Raw genomic sequence first — 26,553 nt, forward strand, 5'->3', positions numbered from 1 at the left:
CATCTGCTTGTTTAGACATTTCTGAAACAAGTTGCGGCTTCATTTGAATGGCTTTCATCCGTAGTCAGCAAATCCTCGTGTCCCGCCACCGTGTTTTTGACTGCTCAGTGCTAGTGGAGTCAAATAAACAGCATCACCGGATGATTGCTGGACAACAGCACCATTTTGAACTATAATTCGCTCCTGAACTACATGTAAGATGACGAGCTTTCGGTGCGATATCTAATCGGCTAAATTGCATTCGGCTGTTACAATGTCTTATTAATGTTACGGTTGTTGTTGTTATTGGCTTTGGATGTGATCCGCAAATGAAGTTGTGCAGCTCGATTAAGGGGGAGTGGATGGCAGTTTTATTTCAAGATGGTGGACTGTATTTTGCACAGATCAGACTCGTGAGAGGCCTGCTTGCGTATGTTTGTTTATATCTGGGTGACTGCGCGGCCCGCGGCACATGATGGCTCACCAAAGGATCCGCGATCCAAGTAATTTATTTGCTCATTAGATGGTGTCGGATGACACTGTTTGCCCGGAATAAGAGCTTGTTTTGCGGAGGGAAACGTTAGCAGCTCGGCTAAATGTGAATGGAGGGGGAGGGGGTGAACGAGAGAATCGACACATTAATGGACTCATTAATGTAGCGTCTATTTCTCAACGACACCCTTATTATTCTTGTTTTAATATGTGGGAGTACCTATGCAGCAAGCTTTACATTAAGACGTGATGTGTTTTAGACATCGTAATGTCTGCGTCAAGGCCAGCGCGTGGGGATCCTCCAACTGCGCGCGGGGATTTTCTGCTTCTTCATTGTACAACGAGTCATGCTGTGGTACCGCTCGCCATTTTTAATGATTACGGCTTGCATGTCTGTTTTTGGCTCATGCCAACTCGCGATCGCGGTTATACCACTTAAAAGGCTCTAGAACATTAATGTGATTTTTCATACTCATTGTATTTCGGACGCTAAAATTTGCGCTGCGTTTCATCAAAGTTCTGCAGTGCACGTGTGGGGGCGTTTCTGATGCTGCTGTCCAGAGACCCGCACTGAGACCTTTCAACACATGAACATATCGCGCCACACGAAGGCCTAAGAATGCGCAACTCAAACGCAAATGACCAATATGAAGCATGCAGGTTGGCCTGTTTTTAGTCTCACTCATCCAGCCCTCATTAAAACGCAAAACGTCTGTCTCATGTTGCATATTTTTCACTTATAGGCAGGAAGAGAACCAGTTTGTTTTGTCTTGCATGCTCATTTTATGCTGCCTTCATGCGTTATCAGAATATTTTGTTTTACTTCCCTCTTTGAAATCGTAATTGCAAGTTTGTTGCATTCAAGTTGTCGGAAAGAATAGGAATCGTGGAGGTTGATTCATTTTTTTGCCTATTTCTTGAGGATAAACTGTATTGGTTGTGTATTTTGTCAATATCCAATGGACTTCATACACTGATAACCATATAAACATTGATTGGTTGTATACATTCATCATGCTATCGAGATTCTGTTTCGGTCAATTAAATGCCTGCTGTCTCGTATACATTCAATATGCATCAAATGGTTATTTAGATATGCAGATGTTGAGGGGAAAACGAATAAAACTCACTACAGCAATAGTTCTCTACTCTGCCATGTTTACAGTTTCTGGCCTCCCCAACTAGGGTATCTCTTCGATGTGAATTATTTGTTGTGAGGCCATTCATATCCAATTTCTGATTAGGAAACTCGTATTTATGAAAATTGATAGCAGCATGTAAAGGCAGCACAAGTCCAACCTGGGTAGTCATTATTAAGATTTCAGGTGCACTCGAATCACTACGATCTGAACCACAAAAAAGTTTAAAAATTTCAACAAAATTATGAATAAAGAGTGCGCATTGGCTGTGTTTTTGCTTTTATTCAATATAATTGGATTCAATGTGAAACACAATTATGTTCTATTATAGCAATAGAGTCTTCGATGGCTACAGATGCAAATTTAGCTTTGTCACTGGCAGTTCTCAGTGGTTTTTAATTGGGCTTAACATGCTTTTTTTAAATAATAAAAAAAGAACACTTTAATATATGTGAGAATACGTAATTCTTACAATCATTTTTTGTTTTGTTTTGCTGAAAGATGCTCTGTACCTGTTGCACAGTGGATCTGCGTAGCACCATAGTCAGTGAGCTTGCAAGAAATCTTATGTGCCTGGTGTTTTTTACGTTATTATTACAATTGACAAGGAAATTTGCATTTTTTTCTTTTTTTGTCAGCTGGGGACCCAGATGATCCTCCAAGAATTCCTCAAAATCCAGTCATCAATGGGAACGTGGCTATGGCTGACGGACACAACAACACAGAGGAGGACATGGAGGATGGTAAGGAACATAATGCATGGTCTCAAGTTATGAATGGAAGTACATCTGCAGTTCTAACTATTTATTACAACACATCATAACAGACACGAGCTGGCGCTCTGAAGCAACTTTCCGCTTTGTGGTGGAGCGCTTTAGCAGGCTGAGTGAGTCTGTGCTCAGCCCACCCTGCTTCGTGAGAAATCTGCCCTGGAAGATCATGGTGATGCCCCGGTTTTACCCAGACAGACCTCACCAGAAGAGTGTTGGATTCTTCCTTCAGTGCAATGCTGAGTCTGACTCTACGTAAGCAATCACTGCCATTACATTTTCTAGTATAGAGATTTCACTGATGACCTTCAATTAATGGACTTATTTATTCTCCATTTCTCTGTGTAAAGTTTTTATATATATATATATATAATGTTAATATTTGCCTTTTTAAATATACAAGTAGAGCTTCACCGATAGTAAATTTCTCAGCTGGTGATTTTTGATTTTTCTTATGGAAAAGAAACCTCTCCAAAATAATGCTGCAAACTATACAGAGAACCCTCTAATTTGGTACAAAATAATATCGGTTGCAATTAACAACAAAGGTATTAAACTGCTATTTATTTTCAGATATAATAGGCTTATTACACCTAAAAGTAACAAAGCACAGTACTATTTGCCACTATTGGATGAGAGATGTGCTACAAATAATGTTTAGGGTAGGGAAGAAAAAAAAAGACCTGGCAACCCTTGCTTGAACTACGGGTGATTCATAGGGTCAAATGGAGCCTGCTTTTATGTAGCTATTTTTTAACTGTTAATGCGCTATTGTCACGCTAACTTGCCCTTAATTCAACATGAGACATTTTCTTCACTCACACAGCATGAGTTGCAGTCGGACACATTTTTTCTGCACCCTTTTGTTTGACATTACCGTTGACATTTTGATTGACATTACCATCGGCCCTGATCATTGGCTGTTTTTAAACAATCAGCCGATACATTGGTGCATCTCTATATTGTTTTCTTTATTTATTTGGTAATAGTTCTCTCTCACTTGAAGCAACTTCTTGTTTAAGCAAGCCTAATTTAACTAACCGTTTCCTCCTCGTATGTAGCTCCTGGTCATGCCATGCTCAAGCCATGCTCAAAATAATCAACTACAAAGATGATGAGAAATCCTTCAGCCGCCGCATTAGTCACCTGTTCTTCCACAAGGAAAATGACTGGGGCTTTTCCAACTTCATGTCATGGAGTGTAAGTTAACACGTTTTGTATGAACCTCTCTGCTGAGCTGGTGTTGTCAGAGGGGAGCAGAGCTAATTAGCTGATGTTAAAGGGATGTCTTTGGTTTCAGGATGTGACTGATCCAGAGCGGGGCTTTGTGGAGGATGATAAGGTCACTTTTGAGGTCTACGTTCAAGCCGATGCACCTCACGGCGTGGCGTAAGTCATTTCTCGTGATGTTTTCAATGTTGACTAGCTTTTACGACGCTGGCTAATCTCTGTTTTACTTACAGCTGGGATTCAAAGAAACACACTGGTTACGTGGGGTTGAAGAATCAAGGAGCCACATGTTATATGAACAGCTTACTACAGACTCTCTTTTTCACTAACCAGCTTCGGCGGGTGAGTCTTCTGCCTTTCATTATCACAATCAGAAGGTTTTGTTAATCTGTAATATTCTTACAGAATATAATTATATGATGCTTTCTTGTGATGTGCATGAGTTAAATGACTTAAAAACACTAGTCCTACTTTGCAAATTGATTTTCCATTTCCAACTGTAAGCTCCAGTGGAATACAGCCTGCTTTGCTACTGCATCCCTCACCTAACAGAAGTAGATGCATTATGTTGAGTTGATGAGAGATGATGCAGTGTGCTTTCAGGCGCAGCCAAGTGTGGCAATATTTTGAATCTTATTGGTAATGTTTGGTTCTTATTAGGGTCATGCATCTCACCGGATGGGGACTCATTTTATAGTGGAAAGAAAATGTGAAGCGATAAGAGAAAATCTTGCTTATCAGAGCTTGTATCGTTGTGTCCCTGTGCTGGCAGAGCACATTTTCTACAGCAAGCCCTGTTATTAACAGGAAAACCTTTAATCAATGTTGTTCTGAATAAGAACATGTAAAATGATAAAAGCGTGGTAGTTTTTATACACTACCATTCTGAATTTTGGGGTTGGAAAGATGTTTTTTATTTTTTATTAAGAAACTTTTTTTCTTACAAGTATATATTTCACATTTATATGGCAGTGGTCTACTTTTCAAATTGATTATGTAAGCTCTCTGGTCAGTGGTAGTGTTGTGTGTTATTTAATTTACTTAATTCTTTTAAATCTGTTTTTAAAGGTTCAGTGTGTAGTAGGGCTGCAGCTATTGATATATTACCGATTATTCCATTTAGTAATCGGATAATACGTACTGTTTCTTTATCAAAGAGCAATTTTAAATAAACAAGAGAAAAATAAGACTGGTCTCTTGAAATGTACAACTTATTTGTTTCCTTTTTAGAAAAATTTACATTTCTATAGCTGAAATTGCATGCATTAATATCTGTGAAAACTAAACCATTTAGTGCATTAAATTGCCATATTACGTTCAAAATGCAAAAATCATAAATAAAAATATAACAATAAATTTCAAATTACTTTAAAAAAGGTAAATATAGTTCAACCTAAAACTAAAACTAAACCTACAACCTATAAATCAAAATTATAGTAATTAAAATAACAATAATACCTAAACATTGCATTTATGTTGTGCAACTTAACTTTCAAGTTTCAGCTTAATTGCAGCTCAGGCATGACATAAGCCTTTATTGTCATCTTGGAAGAAAAAGGGTCGTAACTCTGTTTTTCAATGGCTCTGGGCGCATCAGTTCAAGCTGTGGCGCGTGAGTGAATGCGATCATCTCTTCCTAAAGAATAAACATGAATTAATATCTTAAGGTATGTTGAGGATGCATTACAACTTACTGAAATGTATCATATGTCGTGTAGGCTTGCTACGATAGTCGGTGTTGCCGGTGTTACCGGTGTCCAGACTCAACACCGGTTACATCACTTGCCCACTGTGGCACCGCCCACCGCCTTTTTGATTTTTTTATAGTAATAAAATAATTTAATTCAGTTAGAGAACAGACAATACAAATAAAAACTGAACGTATCTGCTTAATAAAGCAGGATCCGACCGTGAGTCTCGGCAGCGGCAGGAGTCATTCATCAGATTTAAGAGTGAGGAGCTGACTGAGATGATCGCGGAAGATTTGGTTTCAAAGCGAAACGTAAAAGCGCCTATTTAAGGGAGTTTGTCATTTGTTTTGTTGTTGTGTTTTTCATTAAAAATAATAGGCTGATGAACCCACAATTCAAGCAAGCCGCAGCCGAATTGGCGCTAATTCAAAACCGAAAGTAAAATGTGCACGGCCGCACAGAGCGCGCATTGTTTACTTTCGCCTGGCTCCGCAGTGCGAGCCTCCGCGCTACGCTGACTGCAAGCATTTATTTTTGCCTCGCGCTCGTGCGGGCGCGTCGAGTATAAACAAGGCTTAACGGACAAACTGTTATTCATTCATGGCGTGCATCTCAATCATAGACTGATCAATTCTTGATCAGTGCCCTGACTACTGAACTAGGGAACTGATTGAGACGCACCCATGGCCTCACAGAGCGCGCATTTACAGACAAGCTGTCATTCACGGTGTGTGCGCACTGGCGCGTTTTCAGTTCAGAGCGGTCGTGTGCATGTTACTTTCGGTTAGATAGAATTAGTGATTTAAAAGCCTCTGCCGGTGATACCGGTATTACCGGCGTTGTCACATCAATTAACCGGTGGGAAAATTTCCTCACCGTCACATCCCTAATGTCGTGTAATCGCTCAATCTGTGTTTCAACTGCGGAAAGACAATAAAACAGCTTGTAAACAATGTCACGAAGCATCACATTTACCTCAGAAGTCATTCAGAGTCCACAGCTGTGAGTTCACTAGAGAAATCCACTCTTTCACTAAATATATGCACTATATTAGCCTATATATTCATTATATTCTACTTAACCTGTTAGTTATGTCTTGATTATTTAATGCATGTTTAAATAAACCTGTCATGAAAATGACAGACACTGTGATGATTATATTTCAACAACGAATTGGAGAAAAAAACATCATTTTATAATTGGATTTAGAAGTTGATGCAAAAACTGCCTTGTGATGTTTACATGTTTGCATTTGAGTGTTGATTATTATATCTAAACATAAATAGCAACTGAATTTAGGCTAATAGTTTGGGCTCTGTTAACCTTTAATATTACTGTAAAGTGCAAGTAAGGGCTCCCTATACAGTTTACAGCATTATCTTTAAGAAACTTGGTTATAATTTAATTAATTTGAGGACAGACACAATTTTTTCAGTAAGCCACTGTTTAATAAAAATAAATAAAACGCAAATTTGGAAAACTGCTGTACAGAACTGTGACTTCAAAACCGAGGTACTTACCGAACGGTCAGTTTTGTGTACCATTACACCCCTATTCATCATTGTATCACACCTTGTTTTTATTAAGTTAGGACCTATAAATATGATTTAAAGTAATATTTTTAAATAATGCAAATGAAAGCACGCAACTCTGAAAGGAGGAGCGCTGCGCATTACACGCACACTAAAGTTACAGCTTTTTGTTGGGCTTAGCTTTGAGAGAATTTAAATGGTGTACATTTCGGAGATTTCAAGTATATAAAGTCCCATTAAACGTATCTCTTCAGCTGATGCGCAAACTGCCGCAAATTAAACTTAAACGTGCTGCGTTGCATACTGAAGCTCAACACAGTTGTCTTCATTTAAAAATAGCCAGACTAAATTATATTACCAGTGCTGATGCCGCTCTCTCACATTGTGGTCGTCTTTTATTAGCTTTAAATGAAAGTAAAAGAATGACATGCGCTCATTGCGTTTTACCGTGAAATGAGTTCTGTGTCTTTATTAAAATCAACACATTGATTTCTCGCTCATCCACCCGTAATTTTGAGTGTTATTTTTATTTAACTTTTTTACCATCCGACCCGTGGGTTATCCGCAGCGTCCATGGATAGCAAATTTTTCTGCAACATGACCGTGTGTATTTAAATGGCCTAAATGAAGCTTTGAGGCAAATAATTTTGAATGGTATTCGTGTTACTTGAGGAATCGTTTCAGCCCTAGTGTGTAGTATTTATGAGGATCTATTGACAGAAATGCAATATAATATACATAACTATGTTTTCAATGGAGTATAAAGAACTTACTTAATGTACCGTTATGTTTTTATTACCTTAGAATGAGACATTTCTATCTACAGCGGGTCCCCTTACATTGAAATCGTCATTTTGCGCTGTCCTGTTTCTACAGTAGCCCTAAATGGACAAACTTATCTACAGAGAGCTAGTCTCTCTGCTCTCTACGACGATGACATTTCTGTCCTATGTGGGCCCCCGTAGCTTCTCTATGTCCTCCGAAAGGGAGGGGTGAGCGTTTGGGGAGTGCAATTCACAACCTCACCGCTAGATGCTGCTAAAATCACACACTGCACCTTTAATAGCATATTGTTTTCAAAATAAAAGCACAAGTTAATGCTATGCATATGTCAAGAGAACCTGCTTTTTTTTTTTGGTTTCTAGGCAGTTTATATGATGCCCACTGAGGGAGATGATTCCTCTAAAAGCGTTCCCCTCGCCCTGCAGAGGGTGTTCTATGAGCTCCAGCACAGTGATAAGCCTGTTGGGACAAAGAAGCTGACTAAGTCTTTTGGGTAAGTTTTGTTTACAAGCACTGAATCAGACACCGACATTTGACACGTCTGCCTGTTGACATTCTTGAGCAAATGTGTATACTCCTTGTATATGTTTTATACTCTGTTGGTCGTCTTAATCATTTTTCTAAATTATGAATCGGTTTTATCACAGATTTCTTTTCAGTTAAGGGAGCATATTTTAATTTCCTGTAAAAATCGTGCTTACAGTTCCCACTGCTGAAGAACTTTGGAGTCAAAAAGTGCTCCGATGTTTAAAAAGACCCTCTAAAACGTTGTAATAAATATTTTAATTATTTAGTTGCACCAATAAGGATTCAATTATGCTAAGATTAGTGCTAATCAAGAATTTGTTGATCTGGGTTTTACTTTAAATCGAGCTGTTGCACCACTTAATTTTAAATCCAGAAGAACAAATCAGGGATTAGAGTTCTAACCAGTAATTAAAACCGTATTTCCGTTTCCTCCTTTATTGATCACCATAATCTCTCTCTGACGCAAGTAACTCCTGCCGATAAAAGAAATAAACACGTAAAATGCTAGCTGTCTTTATAAACTACTACATAGAGAGGACGGATTTCTAAAGCGTGGAAATATATTTATAGTATCAATTAATGGAGTAATATTACCTCAATAACATAAGCCAAAACAACCGAGACAAGAAAAAACAACTGTGATGATTGCCGGAGTGACTATCTCCACTTTTAACTAGAGATGCTCCGATCAGCATTTTTTGGGGCCGATTACCGATCACCAAGATCATGATCTGCCGATCACAGAATGGCAGGGGAATGGCAATCTTTTATCTACAATCTTGCAGAGTTTGCACCATTTGTAGAAATTAAACTAACTCTAAATTAACTGAGTAAAGATCTTTAAGAACCACCAAGTGTTTATTTTAGAAAATGAGATAACTTAAGGCTACTGTAGGCCATCTTTCCCAAATAAATGTATATAATAAATGTATATAATTATCTCACCTAAATATTTGATCATGCAGTGCATTTTTGTTTTTAAAAACAATTTTTCAGGTAGGTCTAACATTAGTATTGAGGTAAGAAATACTAAAGACATTTAATAAGAAATCAAATGTAAATTAATATTGATCTTCCTTGAATAAATTAAATTAGATTAATCCTTACACTTAAGTTTGCAAAAGTTAGTCATTCAAGAGCAGTGAGTGTCATAAAGGTTCATCAAACAACACAAGACAAAGAGAAACTCAGAGACAGCAGCAGTTTATTCGACGGCTGTCACTTTAAGAGCGAACACGGTTACGGTTACATGCAGTTGCACAAACGTTCACTCGCGAGTCACGACGGGGTTTACGTGCATATACTCGTCAAGACGGTCATTTAGTACAATCATTTGTGTGTATCTGACCATTTCAAGGTGTGTGTGTGTGTGTGTGTGTGTGTGACACTGCCTCGATTGTGCAAAGTGGCAAATCCTGTGTCAACTGAGCAGCTCGATTTTAGTGCACATGCGATGCACTGATGTGAAGCCATTTGAGCATTTTGAAAGAGAGAGAGAGAGAGAGAGCGCGCACACGCGGTGATTCACGCGCTGTTTGTGAACTTAAGTTACGTCCCACAGAACGTTTTCAAATGACTGCGTAAGTTATTTAATATAGAAATATGAATTGTACCTCACCTTCAGCATTATAATTATTTTACCCGCGCTGGAAAGAGAATGAGACTGTGTCGCTGCGTATCATGCCCTAGCTCTCACGGCAGGTGCGGGTTTATGTGTCGTCAGCTGCGATCGGTTCATGAGATCGGCCTTTTTGGAGACCGCCGATCAATCATCCCAAAGCGATTATCGACCGATCGAGATCGGTTGCCGATCAATCGGAGCAGCCCTACTTTTAACAGCGCCGCACTGTCCTTTTTAGCACTGCCCAGCAGCACCTCGTGGAGTGGTCATGAGGTGATGTGCCAGTGATCGCTGGTGCGCCTCTCATTTCTCATCACCCCTACAGTTAAATGCTTAATATATTCCTCTCATTTCCTTTGTCCAACACTGAGGTGCACCGAGATGAGTGACGGATCCTCATCCCGGACAGGATAGCAGGTGTAAACTTACGGGCCGCCACAACCCTCACACTCTGCTTGCTCAATGCGCTTTATTCTATTTTATTTGTAATAAACACCTCTCTCAGAACTGACGACACATCCACCGTTTCTGTCTTTGTTCTTTTAGCCACATATTTTAATTGTAGGTGCACCTTTGTATTATTTAAACCTCCTCACCTGTAAATTTAAAGTTAATCCCTAATTGAGATTTAAATCTGAATTAAAAATTATGGATCAACAGGATTAAAGGGAATATCTTAAATATAAATTAAATCCAGGATCAAAAATGGTTTAAATGTAAACCTGCTTTTAAAGTTTGGTGCAACAGAATTATTAGATAAACCTTCATTTAATCTAGATTTAAGATTTAACCCTTATTGGTGTAACCCACCCCATGTGACCCCAATCAGGGCTCGACAATGAGGACTTGCCGATGGCCCGGGGCCAGCGTGAAAGACACTCGGGCCAGTTGACGGAACTGTCACCTGCCCGCTCGGACCAGTACCGCATCTTCACTGATAATTTACCCATTTGTAAGCTTTGCCTATTTAAATGTTCAAGCATACATCGACGAGAGTGCCTTTGTCTCTGTTGGGTTCTCTAGCAACACTAGTTTAAGCGCACCCATGCGTCTCACAGCGTGTGAATATTCACACAAAATTATTTTTTAAATCCTGTCTTGTCGAGTATCATCGTAAACACAGTCGGTTATGTCTTTTAAATGAAAGTAAACATGAAATATGCCAGTCACCGCCAGCGTTTTTGTCATTTTCACAAGTTTCATGGCCCACAGGATATCTTGTGTGAATATCTGAACATGCAATATATCAAAGAAAGAACAGACCCATCTTCATGCTTTTATTTTTTTTATCAAGAGTTTAATTGTGGGTATGTTTCATGAAAAAAGCTGAGAAAATCGCTTTTAATTTAGATGCTGTTCATTGCTGATCGCATTATTTTTCGTATGCATCTTTTTATGAGATCGCTCGTTTATGTTTCTTCTTCGCCTCTGTTTTGATCTTGAGATTCAGCACTCGTCCAGGAGATGTGTAATAGCGCATCACTCCAGATGTGACGTGACTATGAGATGTGACAAAATCAATCAAAATCCACAGCCAATCAGAACAGCGTGTGGGTGGGACCTTGCGGCATGTGCACGGCACCAGAAATTAATCTTGACAGCGCACTCAAGGAAATTAGTACATAATGAAATTCACAAATATTACACAATTTAAAGGTACTATAGAATGCATTGATACAATTATTTTAAATTGTTCTCTGATATCCACACATAAGGTATGTGGCTTGGGTATATACAGTTTTACATGTCCATTTACAACCATGAAATGGGCTGATATTACCTTATTTAAAAGGGTCTTGAATAAGAATGTTGAGCTCTGCTCTGATTGGCTGTTGCACAGCGAGGGAGCATACACTGCAAACAGATCTCTACTGTCCGGCATGAACGATGGGGAGATATGGCATCCAACCTCATATTTTTGACCTCATTTGTACACAGGAGCTGTGATGTACTTTGAAATACAAGCGTATATCCATGATCTGCCATTTTTGCTATTGTCCTTGCTTGCTTTACAATACCTGCATAACTTACAAATATCGTTAGCCAACCAAATTGTGGACTGTTACGTTCACAATTTCATATAAAAACTAATGTCAGCACACATTTTGTAAGCTTTTACCTCACGTCAGTTAGGCCTATAACGTTTGACACTCCTAGTAAACACTCCTCAGATGTTGGTGTTTGCTAACAATAACCAAAACAAACATATTTTAAAAAAAAGTACATCTATAGGTACAGGTCCATCCTTTAACTGCAACTTTGATGCAAGTTCAGCTTCGTATTGCCCAAGGTTTGAAAACAGTCTGGCGAAAAATGTTTGGCACACACAGGCAAGTTCTTGGCCACTCTGTCTGGGACATTACATTCATAAATAAAATTAAGCTATTTCGCTTTGGTTTCTTCTGAAGCTGGAATTCTGTGTAAGGACACCTGTGAGCCTGTACATCCTAACACAAAGTTGAAAAAAAAAATAATGCATGCCAGGATTGCTTCATTGTAAAGCGAAATTGTAGTAAAACGAAAGGCACCTTCGTTAGCCACTTCGCTGTCTGTGTACAAAATGGACTGGGAAGAGGGCGGACTTCGTATGTTGCTCAGGGGCGGTCATATTCAAATAACTAGCTAGTTGCGTCAAAACTGGCAACAAATTGAAAAGGATCACCGAATGACACCTTTTCAAACTCTGACAGATTTTAACAAACTGGCTGCATGTTTTCTTTTCAGCTTTTCTGAGCTGGCAGACTAACTAAATGCAAAAAGCTACAAAAGTAAAAGTTTCATTCTATGGCACCTTTAAAAATACATACTAAATTACTAAAACAATCTTTGTTATAGTATACATTTGTTTGTTCACAGTTCAAGATCTGAGGTGAATTATCCATTGTTGCTTTTATGAATACAAAGCTGGAGCACTAAATGACATTTAAAGTCACATTACAAGCTTTTAACATTAAATAAAGCACATAAACAGTACCTGAGATTATCATTGCCATACGTTTTGCTGTTTCAGCTGCAATGTCGCAAAAAAATAGAAAACATTTCTAAAATAGAATTGTCGTATTTCGCTTCCCCGGCTGGATGGGACAAAAAAAGGTATCTTTTCCATGTTAATCATTTTGTCATGTGCTGCGGCGTCACGTCATCTTAGGACACGGTGTTATGTGAATCCTTCTTATTCCCCATACATATGTTTATATTTAAAAATTGTGTCTGTTTCCTCAGATGGGAGACTCTAGACAGTTTCATGCAGCATGATGTACAGGAACTGTGCCGAGTGGTGAGTAGCCCTATCTCCATGGATCCTTCTCTTTTAACTTGTTGATCAAGTAAAGGATTAGTCATGACAGATTGAGAATGATTTGAGTCCAACAATTTTGTGCTTTTGCCAATTTTAGTTGTTGGACAATGTAGAGAACAAGATGAAAGGAACATGTGTGGAGGGTACAATCCCAAAGCTCTTCCGAGGGAAGATGGTGGTAAGTCACCCGGTCTCTCTCTGTGGTTTGGCTCTACATCTGATTCATTGATTCAGCCTCACCACATTTGGGTGTTTTCTCTATTTCAGTCCTACATACAGTGTAAGCATGTGGACTATCGGTCAGAAAGAATAGAGGATTACTATGACATCCAGCTCAGCATAAAAGGAAAGAAAAACAGTAAGTGTGGCTTTCTCTGATATTCTGTCTTGCTGTCCTCCCTTCTTTTCCAGGAAGGCCATTCTTGTAATGTGGTCTGTAAATGCATGAATTTTCTAACATCTTGCAACTGAGTTCCATAATGTATATTTGATCCGCCAAAATTGGCTAATTCAGCTTAGCCGTTTCAAGAAAAATAGTGTTGTAGACTGCACAGAGTCTCAGATTTACTTGTGTAGAGGTGTGTTACCAATATATCTTCTCTGCCCTGCAGTCTTTGAGTCATTCAAGGATTATGTGGCTGTGGAACAGCTGGATGGGGATAACAAATACGATGCAGGGGAGCATGGTCTACAGGTGAGGGGTTTGCATACTTCTCCCATCCGTGCTAACAACCCTAAATGCTCAGTCACGTTTGCTTTTTTGTATGTCTTCTATTTTCTTTGAATATGCAAGGCTTCCAATTGATTAGCCGCTATAGATAAATTACTAGGAAAAATAAGGTGCAGTAAATGGTAACTATTTGTGCTACAAACCAGTGTTTGATTATGGTAATACAGTAAAATATGATAAATGCCAGTTTCGAAGCATAATTAAGTTTTGTACATATGAGATAACGAAGTGTGCTACATAGGGGTGTGCCGGTTTCAGAATTGGTGATGACTGTTATGATGTGAGTCAAATGTGACGGTTCGTAACATAACCGTCGTCGGGGGGGGGGGCAACTAAGTTATAGGACAACTTAGTTTGAATAAACAAGCAGACACTGATTAGCTACTTGCTATAAGTTAATTTATATACACACAGTAAACAAATCCTTAACAACAACAAAAAACCTTTGCAATGAACATGCTATGTTTTAAATAAATCACACAGTAAACTAATCCTTTAAAACAAGTAGGCTACTTAAATTCTATAAGAGCTGCATAAAAATGAATGAGTAGCCTAGGCCTAAATTACAAATGATAAAATCTACATACCTTTACCAAAGAAAAAAGTAGAACAACAACTGTTGTGATAATACCTTAATTAAACTAACTAAATACTGGAAACAAAAAAAGTGCAATGACATTTTAAATTCCTAATCTTTTTCGACTTCCAAGTTCCGTGACAGGAACACCATGTTCACTTTACTTGGTTTTAGTGACGATCTGACAGGGGTAAGTTAGCTATGTTACCCGCAGTGCTAAAAACTCGCTCTGATGCTGTGCTTGTAGCACAAATACACATGTATTTACGTGCCAATTTTGCTAAGAGCGGATAGCGTGTTTCATTGTCTCTCCACTAGGGCTGGGCGATATATCGCATGACATTATGTCGATACGTCCGTGATAATTAATGCGATATGGCTCAGCTTGTCAGTGAACTACGGCTCTGTGTAGTAAATGCCGCTCTATCTGAAAGCAGGTGATGGCGATTTACTAAGTAATCAAGGAACCGGCTTTACTGACGAGATGCGCCTAACAATGTCATGCGATATATCGCCCAGCCCTACTCTCCACCATGCTAGTGGATTAGCCGTACAGTCAATTGGTTGTTCTTGGAGATAGCGGGTTAACTCCGTGTCAGCGTGCGCTCTGATCGGGAAAGGGGCTGAGATTTCAGACCTCCGTTTATTAAGGAGATCTCCAAGATTTCTCTTCTTGGTAGGGGGTGCTGCACAGACCTCTCCCGAATCATCTCCAGCAGTAGCAGCCTCCGAAGCACCACTAACTCCGCCTCCGTTTCCCTCGTCAGCTGAGGGAACCTATCTAAAAAATGAATTTTTTTTTTTTTTGTAAAAAATATTTTAATAACACGGTTTTGGCGGTTATAGAGTTCTAATGACGGTGTTTAACTATAACCGTCTGTCTCACGGTTATATACTAACGGTCACACCCCTAGTGCTACACAAATTTCACATCGGATTCAAGCGTCTTAAACGTTTAACATGCCGATTTGCAGTGTTTACCCATATAACGCTGCTTGGTTTTTAAAGAGCTTCATATATTTACACACATACCATTTGCAATTAGGGATAGGTATTGTTAAGGTTTTAAAATATGTACATGGAGAGAGGAAAAAAAACAGTTGAGGGCACCTTAAGCATTTTAAAAATCTAACCCTATATAACAACAAACTACCAAAAAGAGGAGAAACGTGGTAGAACATTTAAAAGATCTAAGGATATTTGCAATACATTTAAGAGTCTACAGTCTCTGAACTAAGGACACGCGTCATTTTTACACAAAGAATAAAGCGGTTACTTTTTTGCACATTCTTTGAATTGTCAGTCCATTAACTTGCATAATTTTCTTCGTTGTAGCAGAATAATCCATTGTGTCATCGCGGTCGTGATCAGACGTATGGCTGTAGTATCAGTGTCCATGTTTTCACATACATTTCATTTGAAGAAGACGTGATGAAATATATGCGCATACACACTGCTGGCTCATGTTTACAGCACTAGAGTTGATTAAATATGTCCATAAAAAACTTAAGCACGCTCGCTCCGGTCTATATCCGATATGATCCATGTGGTGAGTTGTTAATCTCATCCATGTGCCGCATGTTGTTTGAATTCTCTGCTGTTGTCACAGGCTAAGTCCGAAATCACTATTCCCTACGTTATCCACTAATATAGTTCACTTGAAGGTGTGAATGAAAACCAGTGTGTGAAGTCTGACAGCCGTTGAGTGTACACCGGCTGTAGCAGGGTTCTTCCTGGGTCAAAAATGGTCTTCGGTGGTGTCTGACAGACATGGTCATCCACACACACAGTAAAAAAGTACTCTACCTACGTGATCTGTGAGCGCAATACTGACAATACATTTAAAATAAATGCAAAGAAACCGTTTGTAATTTTTGCTTATCTTATTTTGACGTCTGATATTATGTATGATCTCTACCTTGATGTTTGTTTCTTTTGATCCTCATTTTTTACAATATTTACTGATAATTGTTTTGGTATAATCATATCAATATTAAAAAGTAGTATACAAAATTAACAAATAGCCTAATTTTCTACCATATACAATTTTGTAAAATTATCAGCTAGCTAACTACTTTGTTCTGGTCTCACCTAACTCCAGTCTACAGTAAATTATATTTCACTACACATTGTCAACATAAATAAGCTGAATGACTGTGAATGATTAAACTAATTCTTACTATCCACTCTTGCTAAATTGGGTAAGCACACTTGTGTTCTCGTTTCAGAGGTGTTCTGAGTAAATGAATATATATACATCCACAGTCATTCAGCTTATTTATGTTGACAATGTGTAGTGAAATATAATCTAGTGAAACAACTGATCCGTCCAACACTGAACGAACGAATCTGTATACTGATTTGTTCGTTCAGTGTTGGACGGATCAGTTCTAACCAGTCGCTAAAATGATTCGATTCAAATGAGTCATTGGTTCGCGAATCGGACATTAGCAGACGCGTTGTGTGCGAATCCCGTCTGTTAGAACATCGCGAAAGATTTGTCAATACAGAATACACTTCATAACAGAATATAATGTTTTACCGTTTATTGAAACTTATGTTTATGTCAGCTTCCGACCTTTTGATTTTGATTAATATGTGAAATATGAGCCAATATGTGAAATATGAGAAGACATCGATAGAAAGAGAGAGCGGTCGCGCGGGGGAGGAGCTCTCTGCTCGTTCTCTGTCACTCCGTTAACACGGCCATATCACAAGTGGAACAGTCATCTATTCTACACTCCTAAATCACAACAACTCATCAAATAAGGCTTTGGCGGGCCAAAAATTTGTCTTGGCGGCCGCCAAAAAATTTTCAATGCAGGAAAAACCCTGTGTAGGCTACACTTGTCATTGCGGTGCAATGTGGGATTGAATGAGTGCACTCAATAACGTCCACTATGGTTTCGTTCTCCACTACAAATGGCCGTTCCCTCAAACAATGCCCTATTTAAGGGTAAAGTGGGCGATTTCGGATTCAGCCATAGGCTGTAATGCGATCTCAGCGGCGTCCTCACTACAGTGAAACAGGACCCCTCTCAAACGGTGTCGCGCTGCCCCGTGTTCCGAACAGCAGGTGCGTCCCAATTCAGTGCACTTAAACCCGGATAATGTACTAAATTAATGGAAAAAACGAAGTGTGGTATGTTGGACACTTCATGCACTCTACTGTCACAGATTTAATTACGTAGTGGAGGGGGAGACACTACCAGATTCTGATGTTGAATGACAAAATAACCATGTAAAGTTCATACACTACACGGTTGAGTACATAGTGCATAAGTACATAGTAGGGCTGGGCGATATGGCCTAAAAAAAAAGAATCCCTGATTGTTTTCACAAAAAATCAGATTTACAATTCCTACTTAAAATCAATCTGCAGATGACACAGAAATTGTTCAAAACAAGTTTTAACTTTATTTTCTTTAAAAAAAAAAGTGTGGCTTGGTAGCACATACCTGGGGTCCAAAACTTTCAGTATGTGAATAAACCCCGACTATTCCACAGTATAAATGGGCACCATATATTTTGCAATATACAATATACATGTCAAAAGTTTAGGAATTGATATGCAGATAAAATTAACTTTTATTAACAACAGTAATGTGCGCAAAATTTAAGGGAAAATGTAAATATTCTGCTTTATTAAATATAGGTAACCATTGTTCTTTTATAGTATCACACTGAACTGACCAACAGCTTCAGTGATTATTAAAGGAGCTCTTTACTTGGTTTCTGGGTAATTTAGTCACAATTTGAAGAAAAGTTTTGTTTTTCATGAGACGTAACTTCCTACTTTTGTCCATATATTCGAGACCATAGGGATAATGGTATATTGTAAATGGCTAATAAGTCAATAAGTGCTTCTATGCCGCCATCTACTGGTTATAGTGGTAATTTCCCATCTTTTCAAAATAAAAGTGCTTGTTTGCCACGTGGTCTACACATTAAAAAAAATTAATAATTTTTTCCTATTTCTTCCACAAAACCCCTTTTAAATGTTTTTTTACAAATCATCCAATTAAAATTGGGTAATATTTAGAGCCTTGAAGTGCTGGAAAAAGTGTGAAGCTCTTGAAAACCCTCAAGTGCCTGAATTTCAATCTCAAAAGGTTGTTCGAACCCTGAGATGAATGATGACAACAACATTAAATCCATGTGGTGTTACTAAGGTAAATCATGGTGAATGTTGGTGATTTGTGACTGAAACCCATGATCTTTGCTCATGTTGTCTCAATGTTTCTCCTGGTTTCCACATCAGCTATGTTTGATTTCGCACTAGCGATGTTAATTATGTGGTGAATTCAAACGTGTAGTAACGGTGTCACGAGATCGGCCCGTGTGTGAGTCTGTGAGCTCCCGCTGCACTGTCTATTAATTGCTCCGAGCTGAGAAACGTCCGCGCAGCTCAAACGAGAAGTGCGGTTCCGTTCAGACTTAAAACACACTTTGCAGCGGGTTATTGTTTGTTCTGCAACTGACGGCGAAACCCCGAACCAATTACGAATGACACTGTCTTAGTTGTTTGTGTATCTCTGTGGCAAATGTGCGGGGGGCGGGCTGAGCCCATTTGGGATTACGGGAGGCCGGAGGGGAGTGTCGGCGGATGTTAAAGAGAAAACCGATTTTCATCCAAAAAAATCGACGTAAACTACACATTCGAGTTAATCGATGAAATCGATTTATCGCCCAGCCCTAGTACATAGTGTATAAGTGCATGGTGTAAGTGCGTCATTTGGGACACAGCTATTGTTTAAGCGACATATACCGGTATTGCGGTATCATCAAAATTCATAACAAAAAGAAAAACCCGTATTCTGTATGAACCGGTATACCACCCTGCACTAGACACTAATTAAATAAACAGTGCTTTAATTTCAGGAAGGTCTACTAACATTAACATGGCCTACAAAATGGAAATGGCGTCTCTTGTGCAGATTGTGCTTTTAATAGCTCTTTTTATTATCAAACACGTCAAGAAACGGTAGAGACTGCACTTTACAACAGTCTCTGATTCTGACGTTAAGTTTAGGGAGAAATGAAATGGCCATCATCACTCATTAAGCAGGGACTGTCGTATTGTACCCTCTCTCTGGGTTTTGGTACCCATCCCTATTTACAATGGACAACGCTCCTACTTTTTCTGTACAATTTAGTGAAAGTTTTGGTAATGTGACTGCCTTTACTCTATCCAGTAATATACAGCTTGTTATGGATTATACCGGTTTTCATTTTGCGCCTATTCAACAAGTGCTGTGTTTGTGGTTCATTTGTCTTCTAGGAGGCAGAGAAGGGTGTAAAGTTCCTGACCTTCCCTCCTATCCTGCACCTACAGCTCATGAGGTTCATGTACGACCCTCAGACTGACCAAAATATTAAGATAAACGACAGGTAACAACTTTTATTTTATATGTTGTAGATGTAATGTTCTGTGCTTTAGGTCTGCCGTTTTGACATCAAATGTGTCAGTATGAATGACGAGTTTGTGACAGAACAAATGACACTGAGGGTGCTTTCTCACTGGCAGTTTAATTTGAAACGGAGCACGGTTCGCAGGAAAAATTGCTAATGTGAAAGCTGTCGTGTGGACCCGGGTGCACACCGGGGTACGGAACCCAGTGTGAAAGCCGCCTGATACTCATTACACTTTTGAAAAACTTACTGTGATGTAATGAAGATTTTAGCATCAGGATGGAATAAATGCTTGTCCTGCGGAGAGGGAGATTACACTCTTAAAAAATGTATTTGTTAGAGTGACTCATCTAAATGTTGTGCTTGTTGACTGAGCACTAACTTGGATATGGACTTGAGGGTGCACTTTAAGATGTTCTTCAATAATCTCTCTGGCATAAGCTCTTGTTCACTTTCTGAGATGATGCTAGAGAAATGTAGGCTGAACTTGATGTTTTGCCCTGCAGGTTTGAATTCCCAGAGCAGTTACCTCTGGATGAGTTTCTGCAGAAACCAGACGTGAAAGACCCGGCCAACTACATTCTCCACGCCGTGTTGGTGCATAGCGGAGACAACCACGGGGGCCACTACGTCGTCTACCTTAATCCAAAAGGAGACGGCAAAGTGAGTGTCACCGCACCAATAGTGAGAACCTTTTATTTCAGGGGTCCTTAACTTTTGTGTTGATGGTTAATGGGGTGGCTTTTGGGGTGGCTTGTGGTTGCATGAAATGTTTTGTGAATTTTAGTTAAGTAAAACTTGAAAGCATTGTGGGGCTCCAGACTGACACTGAATATTGTTCCAAATAGTCTTCACTTAGTTTTCACACTGCTGTTGCTTGTAGATAAACTACTGTTTAAAATTGTGGGAACACTTTTGTGGCTAGATATTAATACTTATTTAGCAAGAAAGCATTACATTTATCAAAAGTGACAGTAAGCACTTTTACATAGTTACTCAATTTGTTGCATTTTGTCTCTAAAAACGTGCTTAAAAAAAATAAGTACGTTTTTAGTATAAAAATGAAATTGTTACACCTTTTGTGTTTGGGTCCTTTTTAACCCGGTAGTCAACTGTGGCTTTAGACATGAAATTATACAGAATGTTTTTATAGAAATGTATATAAAATAAAAAATAAATAAATCTATTAGTTAGATTTCTCAAATTAGCCTCTTTCCTACACTCGCAATGAAATTACTCTGAAATTAAAATAAAATGACAACATAACTGTCTGCTTGTATATCAAAAGTTGATTGACCAAATGGTCAAAATTTGAAAGTCCAAGTTTCACTCTTTTGTCACCTATTGATGAACCATTGCAGCATGAAAATGAGATTCAGGTAAATCCATTATGGAGTTCATACTGGTAATTCTCATTATATGTTCTTATAAATTTAATATAATGATGATAACATGAATATTGATAAATATATATTTGTTATCATCTGGTTTTTGCTGGTGTAATGCTTTTTTTAAAAATATTTCTAAATTGTTTAACTTAATAAAAAGGGGGTAAATGTAGTAATAGTATGGTAAAAATGTTGCGCATTCACTCATTAACAAGAAGTTTCTGATCAGATACACTATGGTTTTAGTTGAAAAATTGTAAGTTATTACTGTTTATAAGCCTGCGTTCGACCTGATCCAAGCGGACCCGATGATGCAACGGGTATATCGTTTTTTTTATTTTTTATTACAAGCATTAAAATAAATGCTCTTCTGTTCTTTTGAACTTTCTATTCATTGAGGTTATCGCTGTTTCCACAAAAATATTAAGTACCACAACTGTTTTCAACATTGATAAGAAATTAGGGCTGCGTGATATATCGAAATATTGCAAATGTACATGTCGCGATATCGCAATGGCTTATGATAACTAAATTATTTAAATACCTCAGAAGATTATCAAATGTCTAAAGGCGTTTTGCACGGGGCATGGTTCGCATGAAAATGCTAATGTGAAAGCTGTCATGCAGACCTGGAAGAGCACCGAGGTACCGAACCCGTGACTACCTGGAGAAGGTGGCCTGAGTTCGGTTGCACTCAAACGGTGCCGTGATTCGCCTGAATGTGAAAGCAGCGTGGACTTGAGTGCACGCTTGTTCAGGAAACATGAGAACAAGGTTACAGTAAAGTAACCTACGCATGTTTATTTAGTTAAATAAAACAAATGTAAGGGATGATATTGTTGATGATTTTCTTTTGATACGAGCGAGTGTGAGCCTGCAGTGTATTCGTGCATATAGCAAGTGCAATCAGGCCAATCCACTGTTTCAAAGGAGTCTGTTTGCAAGCAGCAGAAAGCTGGTTCATGTGACACACATACAGTAAACCCAAGTGTTTACACAGCTTTGCATAATAGCACCAATTTAATAAGAAAAACAATATATAGATCCGTGTTCTCTTTTCTATCATGCGCTGTGCACGTTTGCAATGGCGTAAAATGCACTAGGGTTCGATAGAATCAAGTTGAGTGTGAAACCAGACACGCACTGCGGGGTTCGCCGGGATCAATCGCGCTTGGACAATGTTAAAACTTAGTCACGAACATGACTGTTACATATGTGTGACATGCTTAATAAGTGAAGTACTTGCTCTCGCAGTAAGCCGCCTCTCGGACAGCACATAATCGCTATTTCAGTTCTCTTCCACTGTTTAAATGGCCATATACACAACTCTGTTTATGTGAATAGTCGCCAAGGCGTCATTTTGACAGTGTCAATCATGTCTTAGGTGGAGTAAACAGTTGAGAGTGCACGTGTATCAATCAGCCCGATCACTTTATTTAGTGTTCATGTAAACACTACATTTGGATTCATTCCGATTGAAACAAAAGGTGTGCATGTAAACAGCCAATGTATTGGATATGTGCAGCTTTTAAAGTGACCGCATCCTAATAAACCTGCTTCCGTCTGTGTGCTTAATGTTAATCAAACATTACAGCAGACAAAGAGAAAATCACCCACTGTTCTTGATTTAATTGCTTTTTTAGAGTCAGTGTTTTTTTTTTATTCATACAGTGAAAAAAAAGATTTAAAAAAAATAATAATAATTAAATTTCTGTTGTCAAATAAACCTAAACTGAAACCCCAATCCCCCTGGTTTACACTGTTAAAATGACACTTTTATGAAGGTGAACAGTGTTTTACTGTAGAAGTTGAAGTGATGCTTTATTCTCTCAAAAAGAATGTGAAATCATACGCTAGTTTACCATTTTCCATTTTTAAATGTTTAAATTTAATTTATTTTACACACAAGCATTATCATATCGAATATCAAATTATTTAATGTGTATCGCGTTTCTCTTCAATGTCGTGCAGCACTATAAAAAATATTTCTTAAACACCAAATTGCCAAATCATGGCAAAACCGAATATTCAGCAGCCTTTACCGCAGAACTGTCACATCACAGGAATGAATTACATTTTAAAATATATTACAATAAAGAAAATTGCAATATATTATCGACTTTATTATATTTATGAAATGTTGCTGTGGTTATTAGGGTGGGGTATCGAAAACTGGTTTCAAATTTCCAACAACTGTGGATTCGATAAGAGATGTGCATTTTGAGTCTGCTTACCAATTCCTGTGTGCATTTTAATAAGAATTTAAACTAGGGGTGCACTGAAAATGTTCGGCCGAAAATGGCATTATCGGTTTCGGGCCGAAAAAAAAAAAAAACTGCCAAAAATGAATATCACCCGCCCCTCCCATCTGTGCGCAAGCGCTTAAGCATTGTTTATACTTTCGCCTGGCTCCGCAGCGCGAGCCTCCGCTGACTGCACGTGCTCCTCCCCAAACGGACGAGGCGTTTATACTCGACGCGCTCGCCGTTGTGCTATTAAAGGTCCCATGGCATGAAATTTTCATTTTATGAGGTTTTTCAACATTAATATGAGTTCCCCTAGCCTGAATATTGTCCCCAAGTGGATAGAAATGTTGATCGGTGTAAACCCGAGTTCTGGCTGTCTCTCTCTGCCTTTGAGAAAATGACAGGCCAGACGAACCAATCCTGAAGTCTCCTGGTTTGACGTCCAAGCAGGAACGGTTTCCTCCCTTTCCTCCGCCCAGAGAATCTGGCACGCCCATGCAAACGCTCGAGAGATCATTCCTTGTGAACGAGTGAATGCTGGCAGTTTCTCAGTGTTTGGATGTACAAATGAAAACAGAAGTCTTTTTTCAGTTCCTTCTGATCTGTGATCAGTAATTTCTTATGTGTAGCTAATTATTTATTATTCGTGCACACAATGCGGCTTCTCTCTCTCCAGACAGAACGGTGTTTTCGTGTTTTCTATCTTGTGAGTCAGTGTTTTTGTACGTCCTCGTCGCGTCTATCGGTTCTAAAATGTGCATACAGTCATGAGTTTCTGCTCAACATCAGCAGAGATAAACCTCACACACGCCGAAGCTCGGCCTTCAACATCCCTGACCCCCAGTACTGCATCTGGCCCACAGCGGAGGCACCAAACACGGCGTGAGATTAAGCAGAAGGGGGGTAAGCGTGAGCATATCCGGGCTAGCCAGCCTAGCCCCACAATAAACTGGATTACATTCGATTACTGCTGTTGTGTCTTTGTTTGCGCTGTGTACTCAATGCGCGTCACTGACGCTTTTATTTTATTTTAAAAATAATGCTATTGTCAACACTTACTTTTAACACTTACGTTTATCTCGACAGCTGTAATGGTACTTTGCATGTGTTACAAAGTTGGTAATAATGATGAAGACGGACTCGGTGTGACTGGGACTCGTGTTTATTCAGAACTCTCAGATACAAACACAATAAACTCGCGCTGACTGACAGCGCTCTCATAACTCAGTAGCTACTATAAATAACTTTGTTAGCAATCGCTGATCTCCGTCTCTGGTACGTTAGTGATGTCCGGTTCGCGAACGATCTTTCTTTTGAACCGGTTCTTTTTAGTGAACCGAATCAGTTCACCAAATCGGACTGAATCGTTCTAAACGGTTCGCGTCTCCAGTCAGCGCTGATCCTAAATTTACTAAAGTTACTAACTTTCTGACATGAGTGACAGTCCCTCCGACTAGAAATAGACTAATAACCTGAAGTATATGCTGTAACTACAACAGTTCAGACATGCTGAGAACTGATGTGAAGTGAACTCAGGTCCAATCATCTCTCTGGCAGCAGCTCGTGCCTGCTCGTGCCTCATAGACCAAGTTAAACCACGCCCCCTCCGCTCATTTAAAATACAAAGATGTCAGCCAATCACAACAGTGGGCGTTTTTACTGAAGTCTCACAGTAGACACGCCTCTTGAAGCAGGGCATTCAGCCACAGGGCAAACAGCAATATTGAAAAAATGCCTTTTATTTCTAAATTATGACATTTTATGATGTAAAAGTCATATTAACAATATAAGTACACCTCAGGAAATATTATAAAATAATAGAAAAATGCCATGCCATGGGACCTTTAAGTTTCACTCACGGTCGAGCTGTTATCACGTGACGCGTCTGCCTATCAAAGATTAAGCATGTCAGCGGTATGAGAACAAATAGAGACGCCAGCTGAACTACCCATTGCCAGAAGCGACAATCCCCTTGACTACTGGCGCGCGAACGAAGGCCGCTTTCTATTGCTTGCGCGGATTGCATGCAGGTTATTTATCTTCCCCAAGCACCAGTACAAACAGTGCACAGACAGATTATTCAGTGCAGCATCTCATGTCCTTAATGAGAACCATTCTGTGAATTTTTTTTTTTCTTTTTCTGTGCAGTTATTCAGATAATTGTGGATCTTTTTTTGCACAACTGTTAAAAAAACTATTTTATTTGATGGAACACAAAACTTGAAGAATAATATTATTTGGGATTTATATTTATTGTAAAAAATATTTTAGGTTTTATGTAACTTAATAAAAGTTTGAATATTTTATTGGTTTGTGGATCTATTTTAACTTTTTTATCAGATCCATTAAATTCAAGATATATATATATACACGTTTTTAAAAGAAGCCATTTTCGGCTTCAGTTTCGGTTTTCGGCCAAGTGCATCCTGAATTTTCGGTTTCGTCCCAGAATTTTCATTTCGGTGCATCACTACTTTAAACCATTCAAGCGCAAGAAGACCCGCACTGCACTCTGTTTTCTGTGCTGCACACATCCCAAAGCTTGAGCTCAGAAAGCCACCCCTCATATGGAGTTCTCTTCTGTGTCTCTTTGCACTTGAACGGACAAATACACACAAAAACTTCCTTGTAAACGCAGTCAGATATGTCTTAAGTGAAGAGAACGCATGTGTAAAACTGTTGGATCCGTGCAGCTCTTAAAGTGACAGCAGCCTAAAATTCCTGTTGCCGTCTCTATAATAACATTAATCAAACAAAAGACAGAGAAAAATAACTTGCTGTTCGTGACTGAATAACTTTTGTAACTATTTTTGTAATGTATATATTTACTGTATAAAGTGCAGTGTTATTTTACATGTACAGTTTCTGTAATTTGAAATCTTAAAACACTGTTTATTTAGATCGTGCCTTTGTTCAGTTGTATTTATTTGTGCAATTGTTTTTTTTTTATTATTACTGAGCGTTTACTTGTCTTTTAATGCTTGAAATTTATATTTGTTAGGCTCGTTGTTTTTCCTATGGTATTTTTAAACCATAGGCAAAACATTTTTGTGTAAGTGTTCTTTAGACTTAAAATTTTTGCATTTTGGTATTCAGCTACAGTGAAATGTTTTCCAATAAGACTTGGAATAAATGTG

The 26,553-nt window shown here is 38.7% G+C and overlaps 1 protein-coding gene across 7 annotated transcripts in view; it reads left to right on the forward strand.

Annotated features, from left to right (window-relative positions):
• Positions 1–26,553, forward strand: part of usp7 (ubiquitin specific peptidase 7 (herpes virus-associated)) — a 40,273-nt gene that overhangs the window by 1,683 nt on the left and 12,037 nt on the right. For 2 of the 7 annotated variants that reach the window (XM_079835194.1, XM_079835197.1), the window contains exons 2-13: positions 2,249–2,353; positions 2,437–2,635; positions 3,442–3,580; positions 3,681–3,769; positions 3,844–3,952; positions 7,979–8,109; positions 12,988–13,042; positions 13,161–13,241; positions 13,331–13,421; positions 13,675–13,757; positions 19,652–19,761; positions 20,289–20,466. In XM_079835194.1, coding sequence (XP_079691320.1) covers positions 2,249–2,353; positions 2,437–2,635; positions 3,442–3,580; positions 3,681–3,769; positions 3,844–3,952; positions 7,979–8,109; positions 12,988–13,042; positions 13,161–13,241; positions 13,331–13,421; positions 13,675–13,757; positions 19,652–19,761; positions 20,289–20,466 — 1,370 coding nt within the window. Of the gene's footprint in view, positions 1–87; positions 195–243; positions 483–2,248; positions 2,354–2,436; positions 2,636–3,441; positions 3,581–3,680; positions 3,770–3,843; positions 3,953–7,978; positions 8,110–12,987; positions 13,043–13,160; positions 13,242–13,330; positions 13,422–13,674; positions 13,758–19,651; positions 19,762–20,288; positions 20,467–26,553 lie in introns of those variants that run through there. The other 5 variants (XM_079835199.1, XM_079835200.1, XM_079835196.1 and 2 more) reach the window with 5 other exon arrangements.

The sequence above is a fragment of the Gobio gobio genome, assembly GCF_949357685.1.
Source record: "Gobio gobio genome assembly, chromosome: 1".
NCBI lineage: Eukaryota > Metazoa > Chordata > Actinopteri > Cypriniformes > Gobionidae > Gobio > Gobio gobio.